Source organism: Phoca vitulina, unplaced genomic scaffold (genome assembly GCF_004348235.1).
Source record: "Phoca vitulina isolate PV1807 unplaced genomic scaffold, GSC_HSeal_1.0 scaffold4, whole genome shotgun sequence".
Taxonomy (NCBI): Eukaryota; Metazoa; Chordata; class Mammalia; order Carnivora; family Phocidae; genus Phoca; species Phoca vitulina.
The window spans coordinates 16,570,274-16,589,125 of NW_022589707.1; the positions used below are offsets into that span (position 1 = coordinate 16,570,274).

General features: G+C 43.4%; 1 protein-coding gene across 1 annotated transcript; it reads right to left on the bottom strand.

Moving 5' to 3' along the window:
* Positions 1-2,471: 2,471 nt before the first annotated feature.
* FAM71F2 (family with sequence similarity 71 member F2) lies at positions 2,472-12,591 on the bottom strand. The gene is made up of 5 exons (XM_032401172.1): positions 12,439-12,591; positions 9,200-9,384; positions 7,979-8,228; positions 5,010-5,128; positions 2,472-2,861 (listed from the first exon to the last, which is right to left on the bottom strand). Exons 1-5 carry the CDS (start codon positions 12,589-12,591, stop codon positions 2,666-2,668), a joined length of 903 nt encoding a protein of 300 aa, XP_032257063.1. The 3' UTR covers positions 2,472-2,665.
* Between the last annotated feature and the right edge of the window lie 6,261 nt (positions 12,592-18,852).

The window sequence follows — 18,852 nt, forward strand, 5'->3', positions numbered from 1 at the left end:
GAGTCTGCCCATCAGAATGGAATCCTTCAGGCACAGTACTGAGTAAAAAACTGCTTCAAAGGAACACACAAAGTATAAGGCAATCTGTCTAAACTCTTCATCCCTCTCCCGAAACATGCAAGTGAGCAAAACTACCCACTTGGGCCTTGAAATCTGGCTTACTTAGCAAGAATGTGCGGAGATGCCTGAGGCCCGGGGCAGAGCGCCTCTCTGAACAGAGAGCAGAGAGTCACGTTGTGGTGGACATTTGTTATTCTCAGCCACCAGACATCCGATCTCCTAGCCGTTCTTTTGTGGCACCCCTCCATTTCCCTTGAGGAACCCCCCAGCCTGCTGCAGCATCGGATGAGATGTTTGATGAGCCACCCTTACCTGAATCCACGAAGCTCTTCTGATGTCCGCACATTCAGCAATGGCTCTGCTTCCGCTCTTCAGCTGTCCCGTCGAGTCTGTGAGCTAACTCCTACCCTTCCAATAAATTCCCTTTGGTTTAAATTAGAGTCAGCTCCTTTTTTGGGTAAAGAACTCTAATACAAAGTGGTATCTGTTCTTCGAGAGCTCCTAGTCCCACCAAGGCAACGGCCACGTAAACAACTTTAACAGTGTGAGAAAGGTTGAAACACGCACACGCAGCGTAAACAGCCACGCAGAGCTCCCGCAGGAAGGACAAGTATCGCGAGAGCAACAGGTAGACGCGCAAGGAACGAGACATGCGTCGAGTGAAGGACGTGCCACACCCTTGCAGTACGGAAGCGGAAGTGCATGGGGGGTTTAGTGTGGTGGACACGGGAGGTGCAAGGGAAGCAGCCTCTGGAAAGTGGAGCGGCTGGAGAAATAGGCCTGGTTATTTCCTATCAGAGAGTTTGTTTTTTATCAAGGGTGAAGCTGTAGTCAGATTTATGTTTCAGAAAGATTGCTCTTTAGCAGTGCAGAAGGGAAATGGATTGGGACGAAATCAGAGAGCCATTGGACTTTGGAGTTAGACTGGGTTCAGGTCCTGGCTTTGCTGCTTACTCCCTATATGACCTTGAGCAAGTTCTTGAATCTCTCTGTGGCTCATGTTCACATAAATGTGTTAGCAAGAGGATCTCCTCCCAGTGAGTTGTATGGATTAAGTGATCTTTGTAAGGTCTTAGCATAGGGTTGGGCACATGGTAAGTTGCTAATGAAGTTAGCAGCTATTGTTATAACCATGAGAGCTTGGGAGGCCAGCTGGGGTTATTACGGTAATCTAGGTGAGAGCGGATGGAGTCGTAAACCAAGGCAATAGAAGTGAGGGTGGGGGATCTCCTAAATTTTTGTAAACACACATATCAGTGGAGTGGTTGGCCATTTGTGCAGGGACACTTTGAGAATGGCGTGGGTACATATCGATAATGATCCTAGGACCACAGGCATAAATTGGGAAGCAAGGAAGGTTACCCTGCACATCAGCCTCTAAGTTCTGCTGCTAGATGTCCCTCACCAGCACCAGCAATGCTCAGCTTGACTGTAACAGGCTGGAAGGAAATGTGTTTTGTTTTAATTTTTATTGGAGACAAGAAGAAACCCACAAACATCAAGCATCTCCTCTCAGCTCTTGTCATTTCTGACCCGGTCGGGCCAGGATTTAGTGCTCAGCCCACCTGAGTGTGCACAGGGGAGGACAGCCATGTTCTTCCTCCCTCGTCACTCTATCTCCTCTCATGTGAACTCTAGGAAAGAAGGGCTTCCAGCCTTGATTTGTAGACCCGTGGTTCAAACACCATGTCAACCTTAATGGCTTTCTTGTGTCTCCAGAATAGGGCTCAGTATCTCTCCTACATCCTCCCTCAAGGCAGGTAACCTGTCTCTCTCCCTCTCTTGAATTTACCCAGCATCCTGACCAGTATCTGACACCTAGCAGGGACCTAATAAATAGTTCCTGCATATTGTGGTAGTATTTTCCAAGTAAACATCTGCCATTGGTCCAGAGGCTGGCCCACGCTCCTGCTCGCCCCTCATATGCACACACAGTTACTGTGTCTTCCAGGTTGCTTTCATTAGGTCCAGGGTGGGAAGAGTCAAGTCAGGTAGGCCTTCCAGTGACAGGTGGTCATCGTCATCCTTACCAGAAGCCATGTCTTTATTAGCAACCAAGGTTTGCATGGCCCAGGGTGAGCCTTCACAGCTTTACACGAACATGGGGATTGGGGTGGTAAAGACTCAATTTCTTGCTTGAGGTAAGTGGGGCCACACAAAGTTATCTCCCAATTGGTCAGCATAGTTCTCAAGATTTCTTTCCCTTTGGGCTGGTAGCAGTCCTGCCTCTGGTTCCCCCCACCCCTCTGAAAGAGGACCTTGGGTTTCTGCCCTGGCTGTTTCCTCTGGACTGGATTTCTGGGCTTTTCTTGGCTGCTTTGGGGTTTCAAAGGAGTAGACAGAACATTTTCCCCACTTATTTCCCTAAGGGGTGAGCTCCTGCTCCTAATTAGTCCATCCCCAGCCCGAAGCCCCACAGAGCACAACTTATAACAATTAGGAACTCACTTGGAGGTTTATTGGTGGAAGTACAGCAGCACTTTGTTATAAACACCATCATACCTCTCCCATGGTCTTTGGCCCACAGTGGGAAAACAGCATTATAGGAGGTTGTCGCAAGTTCACGGAATGAAGCTAGGGAAGATCACCCTGTTTGGGCTAGGTGTCAGGGTCCCAAAAGGTTCTCTCCTAGGGAACTGGCAACAGGAGCTTGCAGGAAGTGCTCATCTGGATTCTCTTGTTCCCAGAGGCTGTGGCTCAAGGTGGCTCTCATGGGTATATTCAAGGTGACTGGAGATGCCACTGGGGAGGGTATCTTGTAGCTGTCCAGTTTGTCTGTTTTGATGGCAATGTTGGTGTTACTGTTGGAGCCCAGGAATTTGGGGGTCATTGCAAGCAATAAAAGAAAAAGAAAGCATTGTTAAGAATTTAATTTAAAAACCGTTTTTAAATTATGTCTTTTCCAGTACAGGTGCCTTCAGCATAGATGGGAACGTGGCAATGATGGCCAGTGACAGCGACAAAATGTGTATGTGGTGGGATGTGTCAAGAGTGACTTGAACAGAGAAAGCCAAGCAGGAGGGAGGCTCAAGCTAAGGCCTGCTCTGCTGGACTGGAACAGACTCCCCTCCAAACCTTAAGTGTCGCTTTTATGTGTTGAGAACCTCATGTGTTAAGTAAGACTCAAAGGCAAGATCTGAGCCCACTGGAATCAGCCTGAGGCCCACTATAACCTGCCGAGCAGCAGCAGAAAGCCAAAGAAAACCTTAAGACAGTTCTCCAAAAACAGTAATAACTTGACAAAAGGTCACAGCCACTTAGTGTGTCTAGAAAAATACAGAGTGTAGCTAAATTTCTTAAAATTTTGATTCTAAGTGAGACACATGCTTATTTTCTTTCTTTAAGCTCTCCCTTTATCCTTTCATTTCTCTTAAGGCATTATCTGCTTTGTTTGCTCTTGTATTCTCTCTGGTTTAGGCTTCGTTTTGGAAATAATCGTTTCTTTAAAAATGTCTGATTCTTTCCTCGGTTTTATCACCACATTTATAAATCTTTTAAATTCTGGGTTGTGTTGTTCTTTCATATATTCTATCACTTTCTTAATTTCTTTCAGCTCATTTTGAAATGCTGGGTTGTAGTTTTCATTTGTTTTGCAAGGCATGTCTTTTTAGTGTGTTTTTGTTGTCTGTAAGCTTTTACTATGCTTCATATACTCCTTTTTTCCTTATATAATTTTGCGTGGGGGTTTGATTACTATCCTTTTCTGACGGTTATTTTTAATGTGAAATGGTTTTCCTGAACTTTCCGGAATGAGGGTAGGTCAAGGTAGCTTTCTGGTTTGGGCTCCAGAGCTCCCTCTTGTGTCGTTTTTGTGAAGTGTTTATGGCCTAGTACTTAGGATTCCCGGGGGGCTGTGTTGCTGTCTCCTGTCTTTAGCTTTAAAATAAGCCCTGCCCAAGAGGACTCCCTTAAAGGGCTATGACAGCTAGTGCCTGGGTGGTGTGGATGGCCACAGAGCCAGAGCCTGAGGGGGGTGGTGGCCAGATGAAAGGAAGACGTCAGAGCATCACCAGAGCTGCAGTGAGGGGTGGGGGTGGGGGCTGTCAGGTATGGGACTCCAAAGAACCCAAGAAAGCTCATAAGAGAAAAAGTGAGCTTTAAAACTAGGAAACAGAACAAGAGGAGTGACAACCCAGTTCCCACTATGGAGGACCATCTGAACACGAGGCCAGGTTGAGGGAAGCTGTGAACAGTTCAGAGTTTTGATAATTATCAGGCACCAGACATTTTAATTTCAGAATTGATGCTGCTTTTGCAATTTAAAGGGACCAAAGGATCTTTTATGTTTTAAGGGGGAGCCCATATGCTTATGGGGCCTGTCAGAGAACCAGCTTTTATCTCGGGGCAAGAAGAAAGCTTCTCCCACTGAAAAAAATATAAAGGGAAGACAAAAATAAATTTACATTTTGATGATACCCTTCAAGTCGTACTTGTTCAACGTATTGGTTGCATGATTTGCTTTTGTTTTCCATCACTTGTTGCACAGAGTCCCATACAATTACTTAGCAAATGGTGTTGGAGCCATTTCTGCTTTGGGTTACTGTCTATTCTGTCCATTTTACAGGACAGATAAGTGAGGCAAAGAGAACTCAGAATTGTCTCATCCAGGGGACCCTGGTGAGCTGGGACTGGAGACAGTCAATATCTAACTCCCTGAGCCTGCTTTATTAGCTTACCCTTCTTTGAATTAATTTACTCATCCCTCATCCCTTTTATTGAGCACTGTTTATGAAAACACTGCAGTTTGCCTAGGAAATATTCAGATCCATCAGCCACAGACCCTGTTTTCAAGGACAGGCTTATAATAAAACTGAGGGGAGAAGCTGTACGCATAATTGTCTAGAATAAAAAGAAGGAACTGAGCTAGTTTGGCGGAGGGTGTCACTGACCCCACCCACAGCTCAGTGCCGCAGGAAGGGATGTTGCAGGTTCTTGCCTGGAGGACCCACCTGTCTGCTGTGAGCTGGGGTCTTCCTGAGATATTTGAGAAACTGTCACGGGTCTGCTCAGCCACCAACAGCATGAAGTTTTCGCTGGGCTGAGTGGATGACGAGAGGCTGCTTTCAGGCTGGGTGGAGAAATTTACAGTCAGAGGACCAGGTCTGCACTCTGAGAGTTTGTGGCCTCCTCGGGCCAGAACTTTGAAGGAACTCACTTGAATCTTCCAGACTACACCCGGGCACCTGTTCCTTAAGCATTAAACTCCAGGATCATCAGACCACATTGGGCCCCTGGCAGGATCGCCTCCTCCCCTCTCTGATGGGCTGCTATGGCTACTGCTCGGGAACATTTAGAAACCCGGCCAGCAGAGCTGTCAGGCTGACTTTGGAAGTTAGTGAGAGCATACCTAAAGACTGCAACTAAAATGAGAGGAGGAAAGTGTTTAGATTCTGAAACCTTGGGGCGCCTGGGTGGCTCAGTCGGTTAAGCATCTGCCTTCGGCTCAGGTCATGATCCCAGGGTCCTGGGATCGAGCCCCGCATCGGGCTCCCTGCTCCACGGGAAGCCTGCTTCTCCCTCTCCCACTCCCCCTGCTTGTGTTCCCTCTCTCACTGTGTCTCTCTCTCTCTGTCAAATAAAATCTTAAAATAGATTCTGAAACCTGAAGGTGTTAGGCAATCCAGCCGATCAAGCTCTTTCTGTGCCTCTACCCTAAGCAGGTCTGGGACAAGCCTTCTGTGTGTCAAAAGGCATGGGGGTGGGCAGGAGCCTCAAATAAACTGAAAGGGAAAAGCAAATCCTTGCAGAAACTTGTGATTAAGGGGTTAAAATTCTTTTTTTTTTTTTTTTGAAGATTTTATTTATTTATTTGAGAGAGAGAGAGAGCACAAGATGGGGGAGCGGGAGAGGGAGAAGCAGGCTCCCCGCCGAGCAGGGAGCCCGATGCGGGACTTGATCCCGGGACTCCAGGATCATGACCTGAGCCGAAGGCAGTTGCTTAACCAACTGAGCCACCCAGGCGCCCCTGATTTTTTTTTTTTTTAAAGATTTTATTTATTTATTTGAGAGAGAGAATGAGATAGAGCATGAGAGGGGGGAGGGTCAGAGGGAGAAGCAGACTCCCTGCTGAGCAGGGAGCCCGATGCGGGACTCGATCCTGGGACTCCAGGATCATGACCTGAGCCGAAGGCAGTTGCTTAACCAACTGAGCCACCCAGGCGCCCCTGATTTTTTTTTTTTTTTTAAGATTTTATTTATTTATTTGACAGAGAGAGAGACAGCGAGAGAGGGAACACAAGCAGGGGGAATGGGAGAGGGAGAAGCAGGCTTCTTGCCGAGCAGGGAGCCCGATGTGGGACTCGATCCCAGGACCCTGGGATCATGACCTGAGCCAAAGGCAGACGCTTAACGACTGAGCCACCCAGGCGCCCCAAGGGGTTAAAATTCTTGATGTATAAAAAGCTTTATTTTACAAATCAATTTAGAAAAACACAAAGCTGCCAATAGAAAAATAGCCAAAGAACACAATAGACAATGCAAAAAGAAATATATATATATAACAATGTTCAAACTCACTGAAAATCAAAGAGCTGCTACTTTTTTTACCTATCGTATTAGAACATTTATTAAAATGTGTACTTCTCAATTGTGATAAGGATACAGTGACACAGACACTCATTGGAGAGAGTATACTTTGGCATGAGCTTCCTGGAAATAATCTGGCCATATGTATAAAGAGCCTTAAAAATGTTCATACCCTTTGAATTCTGCTTCTAATAATCTATCCTGAGAAAACAATCAGAAATGTGGACCATACACATAAATGCTTGTTTTAGAATCGCTTACAGTAATGAAAAGTTAGAAACAACTCTAAATGGCTGATAATAGGAGAATGGCGATATGAATTTTAATGCATTCATACAACTACTGAACAGCATGGAATTATCAAAATGATGTGCATAAAGAACTTTAAAAAGAAATGGGAAGATGCCTCTGATATAATCTAAGTTGAAAAAAACAGCAACATTCAGAAACATATATTTAATATCCTCAAATATATAATTAAAAATTAATTTTAAATGGAAGACTGTTAAGAAAACGAACATGGGGGAAAAAAAAGAAAGGCAAACCAGGAAACAGACTCATAACTATAGAGAACAAACTGAGGGTTGCTGGAGGGGAGGTGGGGGGGGCAGGGATGAGTTAAAAGATGATGGAGATTAAGGAGGACACTTGTGATGAGCACCCGGTGTTGTAGGTATATGATGAATCACTAAATTCTACACCTGAAACTAGTATTACACTATATGCTAACTAACTGGAATTTAAATAAAAGCTTGGAGAAAGAAAAAATAATAATAATATATATAAATAAATAAATAAATACATACATACATACATACATACATACATACATACATACCTGGATTAGATGGACTCCTAGCAAGTTTAATCTAGCCTCTAACCTTTAAAGAATAAATGTTTTCAAAGTTTTAAAATACTGAACAATGTGAAAGCACATGCAAAATTCTTCAGTTGATATGAAGAAGACAGTATAACTTTAATGCCAAAACCTAATAAAGATCAAACAAAAAAAGAAAATAAATAAAACGGAAGACTGGAAGGAAGTATGCCAGAATGTTCCAAGTGATTGCGTGGGGTTGGAGAGAAGTGGGAGCGATTTTTCTGTAATTTTCTAATTTTCTTCAGTGAACATTATTCTTTTATATACTGGGGGGATAAAAACAACAGAAAGCAATTTTTAAGTGAGCTAAGCCCTTTATAGCTCTTTTTTAGGAAAAGTAAATGAATTTGCTTTTTATGTTTGTAGACCTCGGTTTGGTGTGTGTGTGTCATTGGCCCTTGAAAATGAAGTCTGCCCCTACAACGCTAGACTTTAATATCCAGCAGTGCTCTGAGGCGCTGTGCTCCCCAGCCCCCCTCACCCCAGCAGGTCTTGGTGGGAGGCCCCACTTACTGTTGTTCTAGTGGAGCTGTTGGACATTTTGGGCACCAGGCAGTGAGTGAACTGGATTCTCGGGTCTTTGGTGGTGATGGATAGACCTTTCTGCAGAATTTTCACCAAGCGGATCCAGAACTGAAACACAGCTTCTGGGTGTTTTTCGTGAAGCCTCAGGTAGTAGATCTTTTCAGTCACTGTCCTAACCCGCAGGATGCGTTGGAGCCGGTCACAGATTTGTAGCTCCACAAACTTCAGGGGGAGAATCCTAGACACAATCAGGAAATTCCCATAGGGAGGAGCTCACCGGTTCAATCAACCGTGCTATGCCCACCTAGTGCTTGGCCCAACCTCACTAGGCTCCCACCACTGCCTGGGGGCTGCCCCAGGAGGACGCTCGTGGCCCTGAAGTGGGAACAATTGCTAAGACCGACTCTTCTCTGACTTCCAGGGCCTTCCTCACTAAAGAACCTGCCCACATCAATAATAATGGCAGATAGCCGATGTGTAACATCTCATTCAATCCTCACAACAACCCTTTGATGAAAGATAATAATTCCATTTTACAGATGTTGAAACTGAGGGTCAGAACAGCTAACTGATTTGCCCAAGTTTAGATCTGCGTAAGTAGGACCCGGAACTGAGGTGTTCTGACTCCATTTCCAGATCTTCTCCCTATATCCTGGTTAACTGTGCTGACAGAGTTAAGAAGGATGGATGTCCTATACATCTGGTATTATTTATTTTTTTTTAAATTTTAACACTGCATAATCCCAACTGACTTTCATACCCCTCACCTTTTTTTGGGGGGGGGAAGCCCTAAGTCTATAAACGTAAATAAATTTATATGTCTATAAATATAAATGAAGACAATGTAAATATATAAATAAAAATATAAGTAAAGAATATGTATAAATAAATCAATATAAATATTAAATAAATCAATAAGTCAATGTAAATAAATCAAAATAAATAAATAAATAAGCAAACAAATAAATAAATAAATGGAAGCCAAGATCCTTCAAGACCAGGCTGAGACAGGGACGCGTGCTCTGTACCCCACAGCACCAAGCACACTGCCTGGTACACCCAGACCCTAAAGAAATGCTTGTTAAATTAATGAGTGAATTCTACATAGTTTATACATGAACACACTGCCCTTTCTTTTATCTAAAATCCAGCTGCAAAAGAATGTGGTCTTCTGGCCCCTTCCGGCCCCTCCCTCCGGCCTTTCTTTACCTGCTGAGGGTGACCACAGGAGCACAGTCAGGTGTGGTCCAGGAGGAAAACTGACCCTGGGGCCAGGTGACGTTGGCCATCAGGAGGACGTTGGGGAGTGGCAAGGAGGGCACTGAGGAGGTCACCCCGAGGATCACAGTGGTAGACCCTTCATAGACATCCATCCAGCTTCCGGGCTTAGTGACCTAGAAATCAGCCCCAGGTACGTGGGTCAGAGAGAAGCGGAAGACAAGGGTGCAAGAATAGAGAGGCTAGGAAGCAGCACTTCAACTTGGTGACGTGCTTCGAGCACCTGTGCTTCTTGAAGGTGTGCGGCACACTGGGCTGGGCCATGACCAGCATCCGTCCTTTCTGTGGGTCTCCCCAAATAGACCAGCTCACTGGTAACAGGAAACTGTGTTGCCCTTCTTTGTGGCCTCTGCATTATCCAGCTTTAAAGATTTTATTTATTTATTTACTTACTTATTTATTTTTTTTTGAGATGGGGAGAGAGAGTGGGGGAGGGGCAGGGGGAGGAAGAGGGACAAGCAAACTTCTGCGCAGAGCAGGGAGCCCTATGTGGGGCTCCATCTCATGACCCTGAGATCATGACTTGAGCCCAGATCAAGAGTTGGATGCTTAACCAACTGAGCCAACCGGGTGCCCCTGCATTATCTAACTTTAAAAAGATGCATTAGTAAGAAAAAGCTGAGAGGCATTAAAATTTTATTCCTCCATCCTTGGGTAGAAGAAGCCAGCAAGGCTTCCAATGATCTGGAAGGGAGATTATATAAAGAAAGTTCCAGAAGAGGAAGAGAGGGAGGAAAGAGCTGTTGAATGGGGAAGACCCAAGCAGCCCAATGTGAGGGAGGTTTGGGGAGCTTTCTGCAAGGTGAGGGAGGGCCCAGCTTGTTGCTGGATCTTAAGTGAAATAAGAACTTGTTCTCTTGCAGCATCTGAGGCTGGGGCAGGACAGGGAGACTGGATGCTTGGCACTGGGCACAGCGTTTCAGCTAAGACACCCCCACTTCACTGTCCAGGACAGGCAGAGAAGCCTCCAAGGAACCACAGGGACCAGGGTAAGGACATTTGAGGGGGTTTCCCTATGTTCCCAAGACCAGAGGGACTTCTCCCAATGTTCTAGACTTTGTAGGACCATCAGAACCATTTCACAGCCATGGTGGAACTGGGGACAAGGGGAAAGCCCCAGGAAGGACTGAAATTTAAGTTCCCACAGAGCTGAGTAGAAGGTGCCCCTAGAAAAGTGAGTTTTTATTTTGAAGGAAAAAAAAAACATTTCTTGGAGCCCATGTTGTAGAATGAGATTCATATGTATTATAAAACACAGGGGGCTGCATACATTGAGTAAGTGATAAATAAACGTTTGTGGGTGATGTTTCTTAGAGGTGATGGCAGAGATTCTGAGGAGCGGGGAGAAAGGGAATCACCTAACTGTGTGGGTTGGATCCTTTCAAGTAAACTTTTTAAAAGATTTATCTATTTGAGAGAGAGGGAGCATGAGTGGGAGGGGCAGAGGGAGAGGGAGAGAGAATCTCAAGCAGACTCTGTGCTGAGTGCAGAGCCCAGGGCTGGGCTCGATCCCATGAACCTGAGATCACGACCAGAGCAGAAACCACGAATCAGATGCTCAACCGACGGCACCACCCAGGTGCCCCTCAAGTAAACGTTTAACTCCCCCATGGGGCAGCTTTGGCAGGCAGGCTTTCCCGCTCCCTGGTACGGTCTGAGTTTCCTGCTGCCTGAGTCACTATGTGTCTACCCAGAGAATTTTTTAATTTCAGGTCAAAGAGAACATATTCAGAGAATAAACCTCCTGCCAAAACATCACACCCCAATAGAAATGACTGGAATTTGGAATCTGGATTTCCCACGTCACTGCTCCTTCTCCACCAAGACTGTGTTAGGAAGGAGCACGCCCCCAGGTGGCCCGCTGATGGCCCCACTCCGCAGCCCCCTGGGGCAGCACAGGAACCAGGGAGCGCCCGGAGCCATGAAGTGGCTGGCTGGAATCTGAGGGACTTTGTCAGGGAGTAGCTCACTGTTGTGTGAAGGCATCTCCAAATCAAGCTCAGATTGTCTCCACTCTCTCCTGTAAGTCCTCGCTGCTTTGTGACTCCATCACAGGGATTCCTGACTGCAGACCCTCCCTGTGCACTTCAGCCTCCCGCCTTCGCCCTGGGACTTGAAGTCCCTTGGCCTGGAATGGCCTCCCCCCTGCTCTTCCACTTACCAAAGTCTCAACGATACTTCAAAGAATGACTTAACCCCCCTCTTCTGGGGAGCCTTCTTCAACTGCCCAAGTCCCAAGAGTGTTCTGAGCCCCCTAAACACTGGCACCCCCTCTCTCTGCTCATGCCTTAGGGATCAGCTGGTCCAAACCACCTGACAGAGCTTTCTTAGCAGTTACCATTTTATAACATACCCTTTAAATTGACAAAGTCATCAGCTCCTTGGCAGGGACACTATCGGATCTCTCTACATCTCCTGCCCCACATGCAGCACACAGCTTGCTGACTGAGGAGCTGGTTCTACCACACCTGCAGAGAGCACGGGAGGTCCAGCTAGACCTCTAGAGGGAGGCGGGCAGACCCTCAATAAGATGTCATTTTTTTATTTTTTAAGTAAAACCTACCCCCAGTGTGGGGCTTGAACTCACGACCCCAAGACCAAGAGTCGCATGCTCCACCGACTGAGCCAGCCACATATCCCAAACTATGTTAAAATGACCGCCCCATACTCTCAATGGTCCCATGCTTCCCAGGCCAAAAATGCTCACTTCCATTGGCCGTATCACCACCCTTTAGGGGATGTAGAATCTGGGCAAGGCGATTCTAGGGGCTTGGCTCTCAAACAAGGCTATTTCTAAACCATCCCGGAGAGAGGAGTTTGGGTTTCAGAGCAGGGATTCTGACAGCAACCTTCATTCCCTCTAATCCAGCATCCCTTCCCTGGTGGCCCTGGGAGGGTGCCCATGGACACTGCATGGAGAGTGAGCTCTGATGGGCCCTTTTGCAGTGTGTAATTCTGTTTCCTGAAAGCATATGACCTGCGGGGAGCCCCACGAGGCCTTAGGCACAAACTGAGCTGAACTTGGGATCCAGACCCTCTGGTTGTCTCTAGCCATAGCAGCTTCCTTCTCCTCCTCAGGGCTTTCAGAGGCCACAGCATTTTTGGATCAACCCTCTGAAGCAAGTTTTGGAAAGGGAAAGGGAGCGGGCTCTGAGCTGCCACGCGGGTACCTGGATAAAGTTGCTTTCAAACACCGCCGAGTCAGAGAACAAGTTGAATTCTGGAGAATGAATCAGTTGACAAAGAAGGCCATCTTCCACCCCAAGTTCCACTCCAGGGCCTGGTTCCCTGACCTCAGGTGGGAGGCCCCTAATTTTACTCATTGGTTCTTGGGAAGAACGGGCTGGGGACCATCTCTGGGGCTCCACGCAGACCCAGCCCAATTCCGAGGTGTTGGTGTGACCACTACTCCCCCACACCTCCACAGCTCCACTTCCCCTCCTGACTTACAGGCTGTCCACCAGGCCAGGGAGGGCCTGTCGGCTCACAATGACAGGCATGACATCAAGGAATGTGATGGGTAACAACAGGAAAGGAAAAATAGAAAAGGCAAGGAAGGATTGGGGGTGAGCAGGGCTTTTCTTCTCCCCTTTCCTATGCACTACACACTAGCAGTAATGTAGTCTTAGTCCATTTTCCCTCAATCTCTCTGTATCCATGAGGAAAATGACTGCCCCATGGTTATGCCAAGAGAGCAGTGAGCTGACCAGAACAGCAAGGCAGGCTCTCAGGAAGCCCATAGCCTTCAATCCTCTCCCCCCATGGGGGAGCTCCTCACAAAAACTTTCTCTGAGCGAACTGATCGCCTAAAGTCAGGCCCTCACCTGGCCAGAGGAGCTCAGGACAGAGGCAAGCAATTCACCCCAATCTTTCCTACCCCATTTCATGGGATAAATGAGAATTTTTTTTTTTTTTAAACCAGGCTGTTAACAAAGCCAAGAGGCTTATTTATTTGTAAACAGTGGGCAAATGAGGATGTGTGGCCTAGTGGTAATGCCAGAGCCAGGGTAGAAGAGATTGTGAAAACTGTAAAATGCTCAGGAAGTTTACAGGGCAGTTGTTAAACACAGCCATTATTAAAAATTTAATTATATAAACTTACACTTAAATAAATTATACAAAAGCAAAGGTAATGGTCCAAACTCATCTTCTTAATTACTACTCTCTAGAGGTTATTTACGTCTATTGTCCCTACGTGGTAGAAATACTATATAATGGAGCACTACGACTGCCTCTCTCTTCTCAGTGTGTGTTCAGGAACTTCCTGTCGGTCACTGCCTTCAAACCAGCCACGTTGAGAGTTATTTACATCATGGAACCAGTAAATGCTACTCATCACGCCTTGATTTATTGTTTTGTTGGCTTTCTAAAGCCATAGAGAAAATGTTAATGATGCAGTAAACTTAAAAGTGCATCTGTAGTTGTTGTATGGTAAGCACAGAAAGATCTGAGGCGTCTCCCAGTATATTGAAAGTTATCTGATTTAGCAAAGAAGTTGCTTAAGTCACTGATGAACATATAAAGTTCCAACATATAACTTGCTTAGTTCTCTTTCTTCTTACTAATATAAGTGGGAAAATCAGCCAACATTCATGTCAGAACTACACTTTGTCAGTTGCATAGGTTGGCTAGGAATACAAGAGTTTGACAAAAATCAGTGAAAGATTTGTGAGAATCAATTGGCTATATGAAATGGACAAGAGTACTGTGTGTTTTATTGTTAGTTGTGAATTGTGTGCTATACATTATGTCAGTAAATTTTTTTTTTAAGATTTTATTTATTTTAGAGATAGAGAGAGTGAGCAAGTGGGGTGAGGAGCAGAGGGAGAGGGACAAGCAGACTCCGTGCTGAGTGCAGGGCCCGACGTGGGACTTGATCCCACGGCCCTGAGATCACAACCTGAGCTGAAATCAAGACTCAGATGCCCAAGAGACCAAGCCACCCACGAGCCCCAATGTCAGTAAAATTTTAGAGAAAACATATATAACACATATATGTACATATATGTATATGTCCGTATGTATATATTACATATAATTCTATAATATAGAATATTTTTAATTACTAATTATAGTACATAATATTGAATTCTAATATAATGTATATACTATATATATGCTATATTATGCTATATATGTAGTAATTATATATAACATGTGTACTATGTATGATTTATTATATATATTCCCCCTCAGAGAGCTGGTGTCAAACATTTACTAGTATAGCATTGTAGTGGCACCAACTTCTTCTCTCCCCTTGCAATCTTCTATTTTTGGTACCAGGACAAGAAACATCCACTCAAAGATTTCTTCAGGTTGCATGAAGTTGAGGAGGGGTGAGATAGTAATTATCCCTCTATGACTGGACAGCTACCAGGCTCTTTCACTTTGGTGTTTATACAAGGAGCAAGCCAAAAAGGTAAGTCAGTTCCCCCATGTCTTTTAAACTCTCAAGACACACACTAGTGCAATCCTCCCATGATTGGGGTTAAATTTCCTGGTGCTTCTCTTAACATGAGGTAGGAGTCCTGCTTCTCACTGGTGTTTTTTCCAAAGCTGTTATATCAGAGGCAGAAGTTTACAACTTAGTGGCTAATTTCTTCTTCTTTTTTTTTAAATATATGTATTTTAATATTTTATTTAATTATTTGAGAAGAGAGAGTGAGAGCGAGCACAAGATGGAGGAAGGTCAGAGGGAGAAGTAGACTCCCTGCTGAGCAGGGAGCCCGATGAGGGACTCGATCTCAGGACTCCAGGATCATGACCTGAGCTGAAGGCAGTCACTTAACCAACTGAGCCACCCAGGCGCCCCTTGGCTAATTTCTTCTTAAGACTTGATCATTAGAAGAGAAAACTTTTATTTTTTATTGATACAAAGTCTATAATACTGGAAATTCAAATATTCAAACAATCTTCAAGGTCATTATTTTTCCTTTATCACAGTACTCTGTTTTTTTTTTTTTTTAAAGATTTTTATTTGTCAGAGAGAGAGAGCGCACAAACAGAGGTGGTGGCAGGCAGAGGGAGAAGCAGGCCCCCCACCAAGCAAGAAGCCAGATGCGGGACTCGATCCCAGGACCCCAGATCATGACCTGAGCCAAAGGCAGACACTTTACTGAGCCACCCAAGTGTCCCAGTACTCTCTGTTCTTGACATTTTTTCTCCTTCCCTTGTAAAAGGTTAATGTCCATCAGTAGAGCACCAGTTAATCTATGAAACTTCCATATGATGTAGTGTTTTGCAGCCATTAAGGGAATAAGGCAACTTTATATATACTGATATGGAATGATTACTGAGACCTATATAAAGTTAGAGAAATATAAAGAACAGTATATATAAATTGCTATCACTTGGATAAAAAGTATATTAAAAAAGAATATATACTCATATATGGTTGAACATGCCCAGAAAATTTCTGGAAGGATAAAAATGTGGTTGCCCTAGGAGGGGTAGGGCATTGGTAATGGTGGTGAAAAAGGACTTATTTTTCACAGTATACTTTTTGTACTGTTTAAATTATTTACCATGAACTGTATTTCTTTTAAATAAATTTTAAAATAAAAAGTGTGAAAGAAATTTCCTACATATGGCTCTACAAATATTTGCTAAGAAGTAGCTATGTACAAGATAAACTTTTGGAAGAATCATTATTAGCTCTAAAAGTGGTCTGTCCAAAGTTGTGAACATGTGGTCAGGGTTGTATTGGACATACTGTTTACTTCTTGAGTTAAAGATATATATTTGAAGAAATAAGGGCTGGAAGATTTCCAAATATAGTAAAAACTATAAACCTACATCTATACAAACAGTAAGTAATTACTAGAAATTGTAAATACGTAAGTAAAAATATTAAATATGTATACATATAATTTTTAAAGTTCTTTAACAATTGACTATTTAAAAATTGTAACAATGTAATATGTAACATTAGGTTTAGAACATATGTATAAGTAAAATATATGACAAGAATGGCACAGAGGATGAGAGGGGAAAATAAGATGTAGTATTGCAAGGCTCTTACATTATACACGAGGTGGTAAAATACTATTCGAAGTTAGACTATAATAAGTTAAAAGATGTCTATTGTAAATCCTAGAGTAGAGGAACCATTAAAAAAATTAAACAGAGGGGGCACCTGGGTGGCTCAGCCGTTAAGTGTCTGCCTTGGGCTCAGGTCATGATCCCAGGGTCCTGGGATCAAGCCCCACATCGGGCTCCCTGCTTGGCGGGAGGCCTGCTTCTCCCTCTCCCACTCACCCTGCTTGTGTTCCTGCTCTCACTAACTCTGTCAAATAAATAAACGAAATCTTTTAAAAAAAATTTTTTTAACAGAGATGTATAGCTAATAAATCAAGTGAAGATAAAATAGAACACTGACAAATTCACAATTAATCCAAAAGAAGGTAAGAGGAAAAATGGAACAAAGAACAGATGGGAAACAGAAAATAACAAGATAGAGAAGATTTAAACCCAACCTTATAGATAATTACACTAAATATAAATGGCCTAAACAGTCCAATTAAAAATGAGATGCTGCCAATCTGTATAAAAAGCAAGGCACAACTATATGCTATCTACAAGAAATCCACAATATACAAAGATGCACAAGTTAAAGAGACAGAGTAAGATAAACTTTGCAGCCACTAATCGTAAGTCAGCTAGAGTGGCTATATTAATATCATACAAAGAAGACTTCATGGCAAGGAATAATACAAGTGATGAAGTACATTTTTTTCGAAAGACTATTACTATTTATTATTTATTTTGAGAGAGAAAGAGGGTGTGTGCATGCAAGCAGGGGGAGGAGCAGAGGGAGAGAGAAAATCTTTTTTTTTTTAAGATTTATTTATTTGACAGAGAGACAGAGGGGGCGAGCACAAATAGGCAGAGCAGCAGGCAGAGGGAGAGGGAGAAGCAGGCTCCCCACCGAGCAGAGAGCCCGATTTGGGGCTCTATCCCAGGACCCCAGGATCATGACCTGAGTTGAAGGCAGATGCCCAACTGACTGAGCCACCCTGGCTCCCTGGGAGAGAGAAAATCTTAAGCAGACACCACGCTGAGCTCAGGGACCTATGTGGGGCTCAATCCCAAGACCCTAAGATCGCGGCCAGAACTGAAATCAAGAATTGCACCCTTAACTGACTGAGCCACCCAAGCACCCCAAAGAGGGACACTTTTTAAATTCAATTAATTAACATATAGTGTATTATTAGTTTCAGAGGTAGAGTTCAGTGATTCATCAGTCTTATATAACACCCAGTGCTCATTACATCATGTGCCTCCTTAATGCCCGTCACCCAGTTACCCCATCGCCCCACCCTCCTCCCCTCCAGCAACCCTCAGTTTGTTTCCTACGATTAAGAGTCTCTTATGATTTGTCTCCCCAAAAGAGGGACATTTTTAAAAGATAAGGAGGTCAATTTAAGAAGACATAACAATCCTAAATGTATATGTATCCAATAACAGAGTTTCAAAAAACATGAAATGAAAACTGATGAAACTAAAAGGAAAAATAGACAAATAGATAATTAGAGTTGGATATCTTATCCTTTCTCTCTCAGAAATTCATAGAACAAGTAAATAGGAAATTAATAAGGATACAGAAGACTTAATAACTACGAACTAAATTTATGTAAAAATTTTTTTTTTTTTTTGAGAAAGAGCGTGCACGCAAGCTGTGGGGAGAGGAGCAGAGGGAGAGAGAGAGAATCTTAAGCAGGCTCCTTGCTCAGCACAGAGCCCAATGCAGGGCTCGATCTCACGATCCAGAGATCATGACCTGAGCCAAAATCAAGAGTCAGACGCTCAAGCAACTGAGCCACCCATGTGCCCCACTCTATGTAATTTTTGTAAAAAATTTTTTTGTATTTTGCATACTTTCTATAAAAAATATTTTGTACACTTTTCTGTAAAACACAGAATCAGAACCCACAGAATCCACATTCTCTTCAAGTGCACATTGAACATTCACTAAGATATACCATGTGCTGAGCCATTAAAACAAGTCTCAATAAATTTCCACTAATTAAAATTATACAGGGTATGTCCCCTGACCATAATCAATGAAATTAGGAGCAATGAAATCAATGAAAGAAGAATATTTGGAAAATATCAAGGGATTTGGAAATTAAACAACCTACTTCTAAAGTTAAATTTATTTTATTTATTTTATTTTTTTAACTTAAATTTTTTTTAAAAGAACAGTTAAATTTGTAAAAATTGAGAAACCTATAGTTAGTGAGATCTAGAAAATGATATTGTCTAAGTTACTGAGTTTCCTTCTATTTCCTCTGTAGTAAAATGAAAAGATCTATGCTGTCCAATACAGTAGCCACTAGCCACGGGACTACTGAGCACCTGAAATGTGGCTAATCCAAATGAGATATGTTCTAAGTGTAAAATGCCAATACAAATAAATACTTAGTACCAAAAAATGTAAAATATCTATATATCTCATAAAGAACTTCTTAGGTTGATTACATGTAGAAATAATATTTTTAGTATATTGAGTTAAAGGTGTTTAAAATATCTTTTCCTGTTTCTTTTTAATGTAACCATTAGAAAAATTTAAATTACATATGTGG

What these genes read in the sequence shown, in the direction of transcription:
- FAM71F2 (XM_032401172.1), bottom strand. Translation starts at nt 12,591, where the DNA reads ATGAGTAAAATTAGGGGCCTCCCACCTGAGGTCAGGGAACCAGGCCCT. An exon ending in ACAGCTCCACTAGAACAACA is followed by an intron (nt 5,129 to 7,978) that starts GTAAGTGGGGCC and finishes TTCTCCACCCAG; the next exon opens with CCTGAAAGCAGCCTCTCGTC. An exon ending in CCCCAGCTCACAGCAGACAG is followed by an intron (nt 2,862 to 5,009) that starts GTGGGTCCTCCA and finishes GGGCTCCAACAG; the next exon opens with TAACACCAACATTGCCATCA.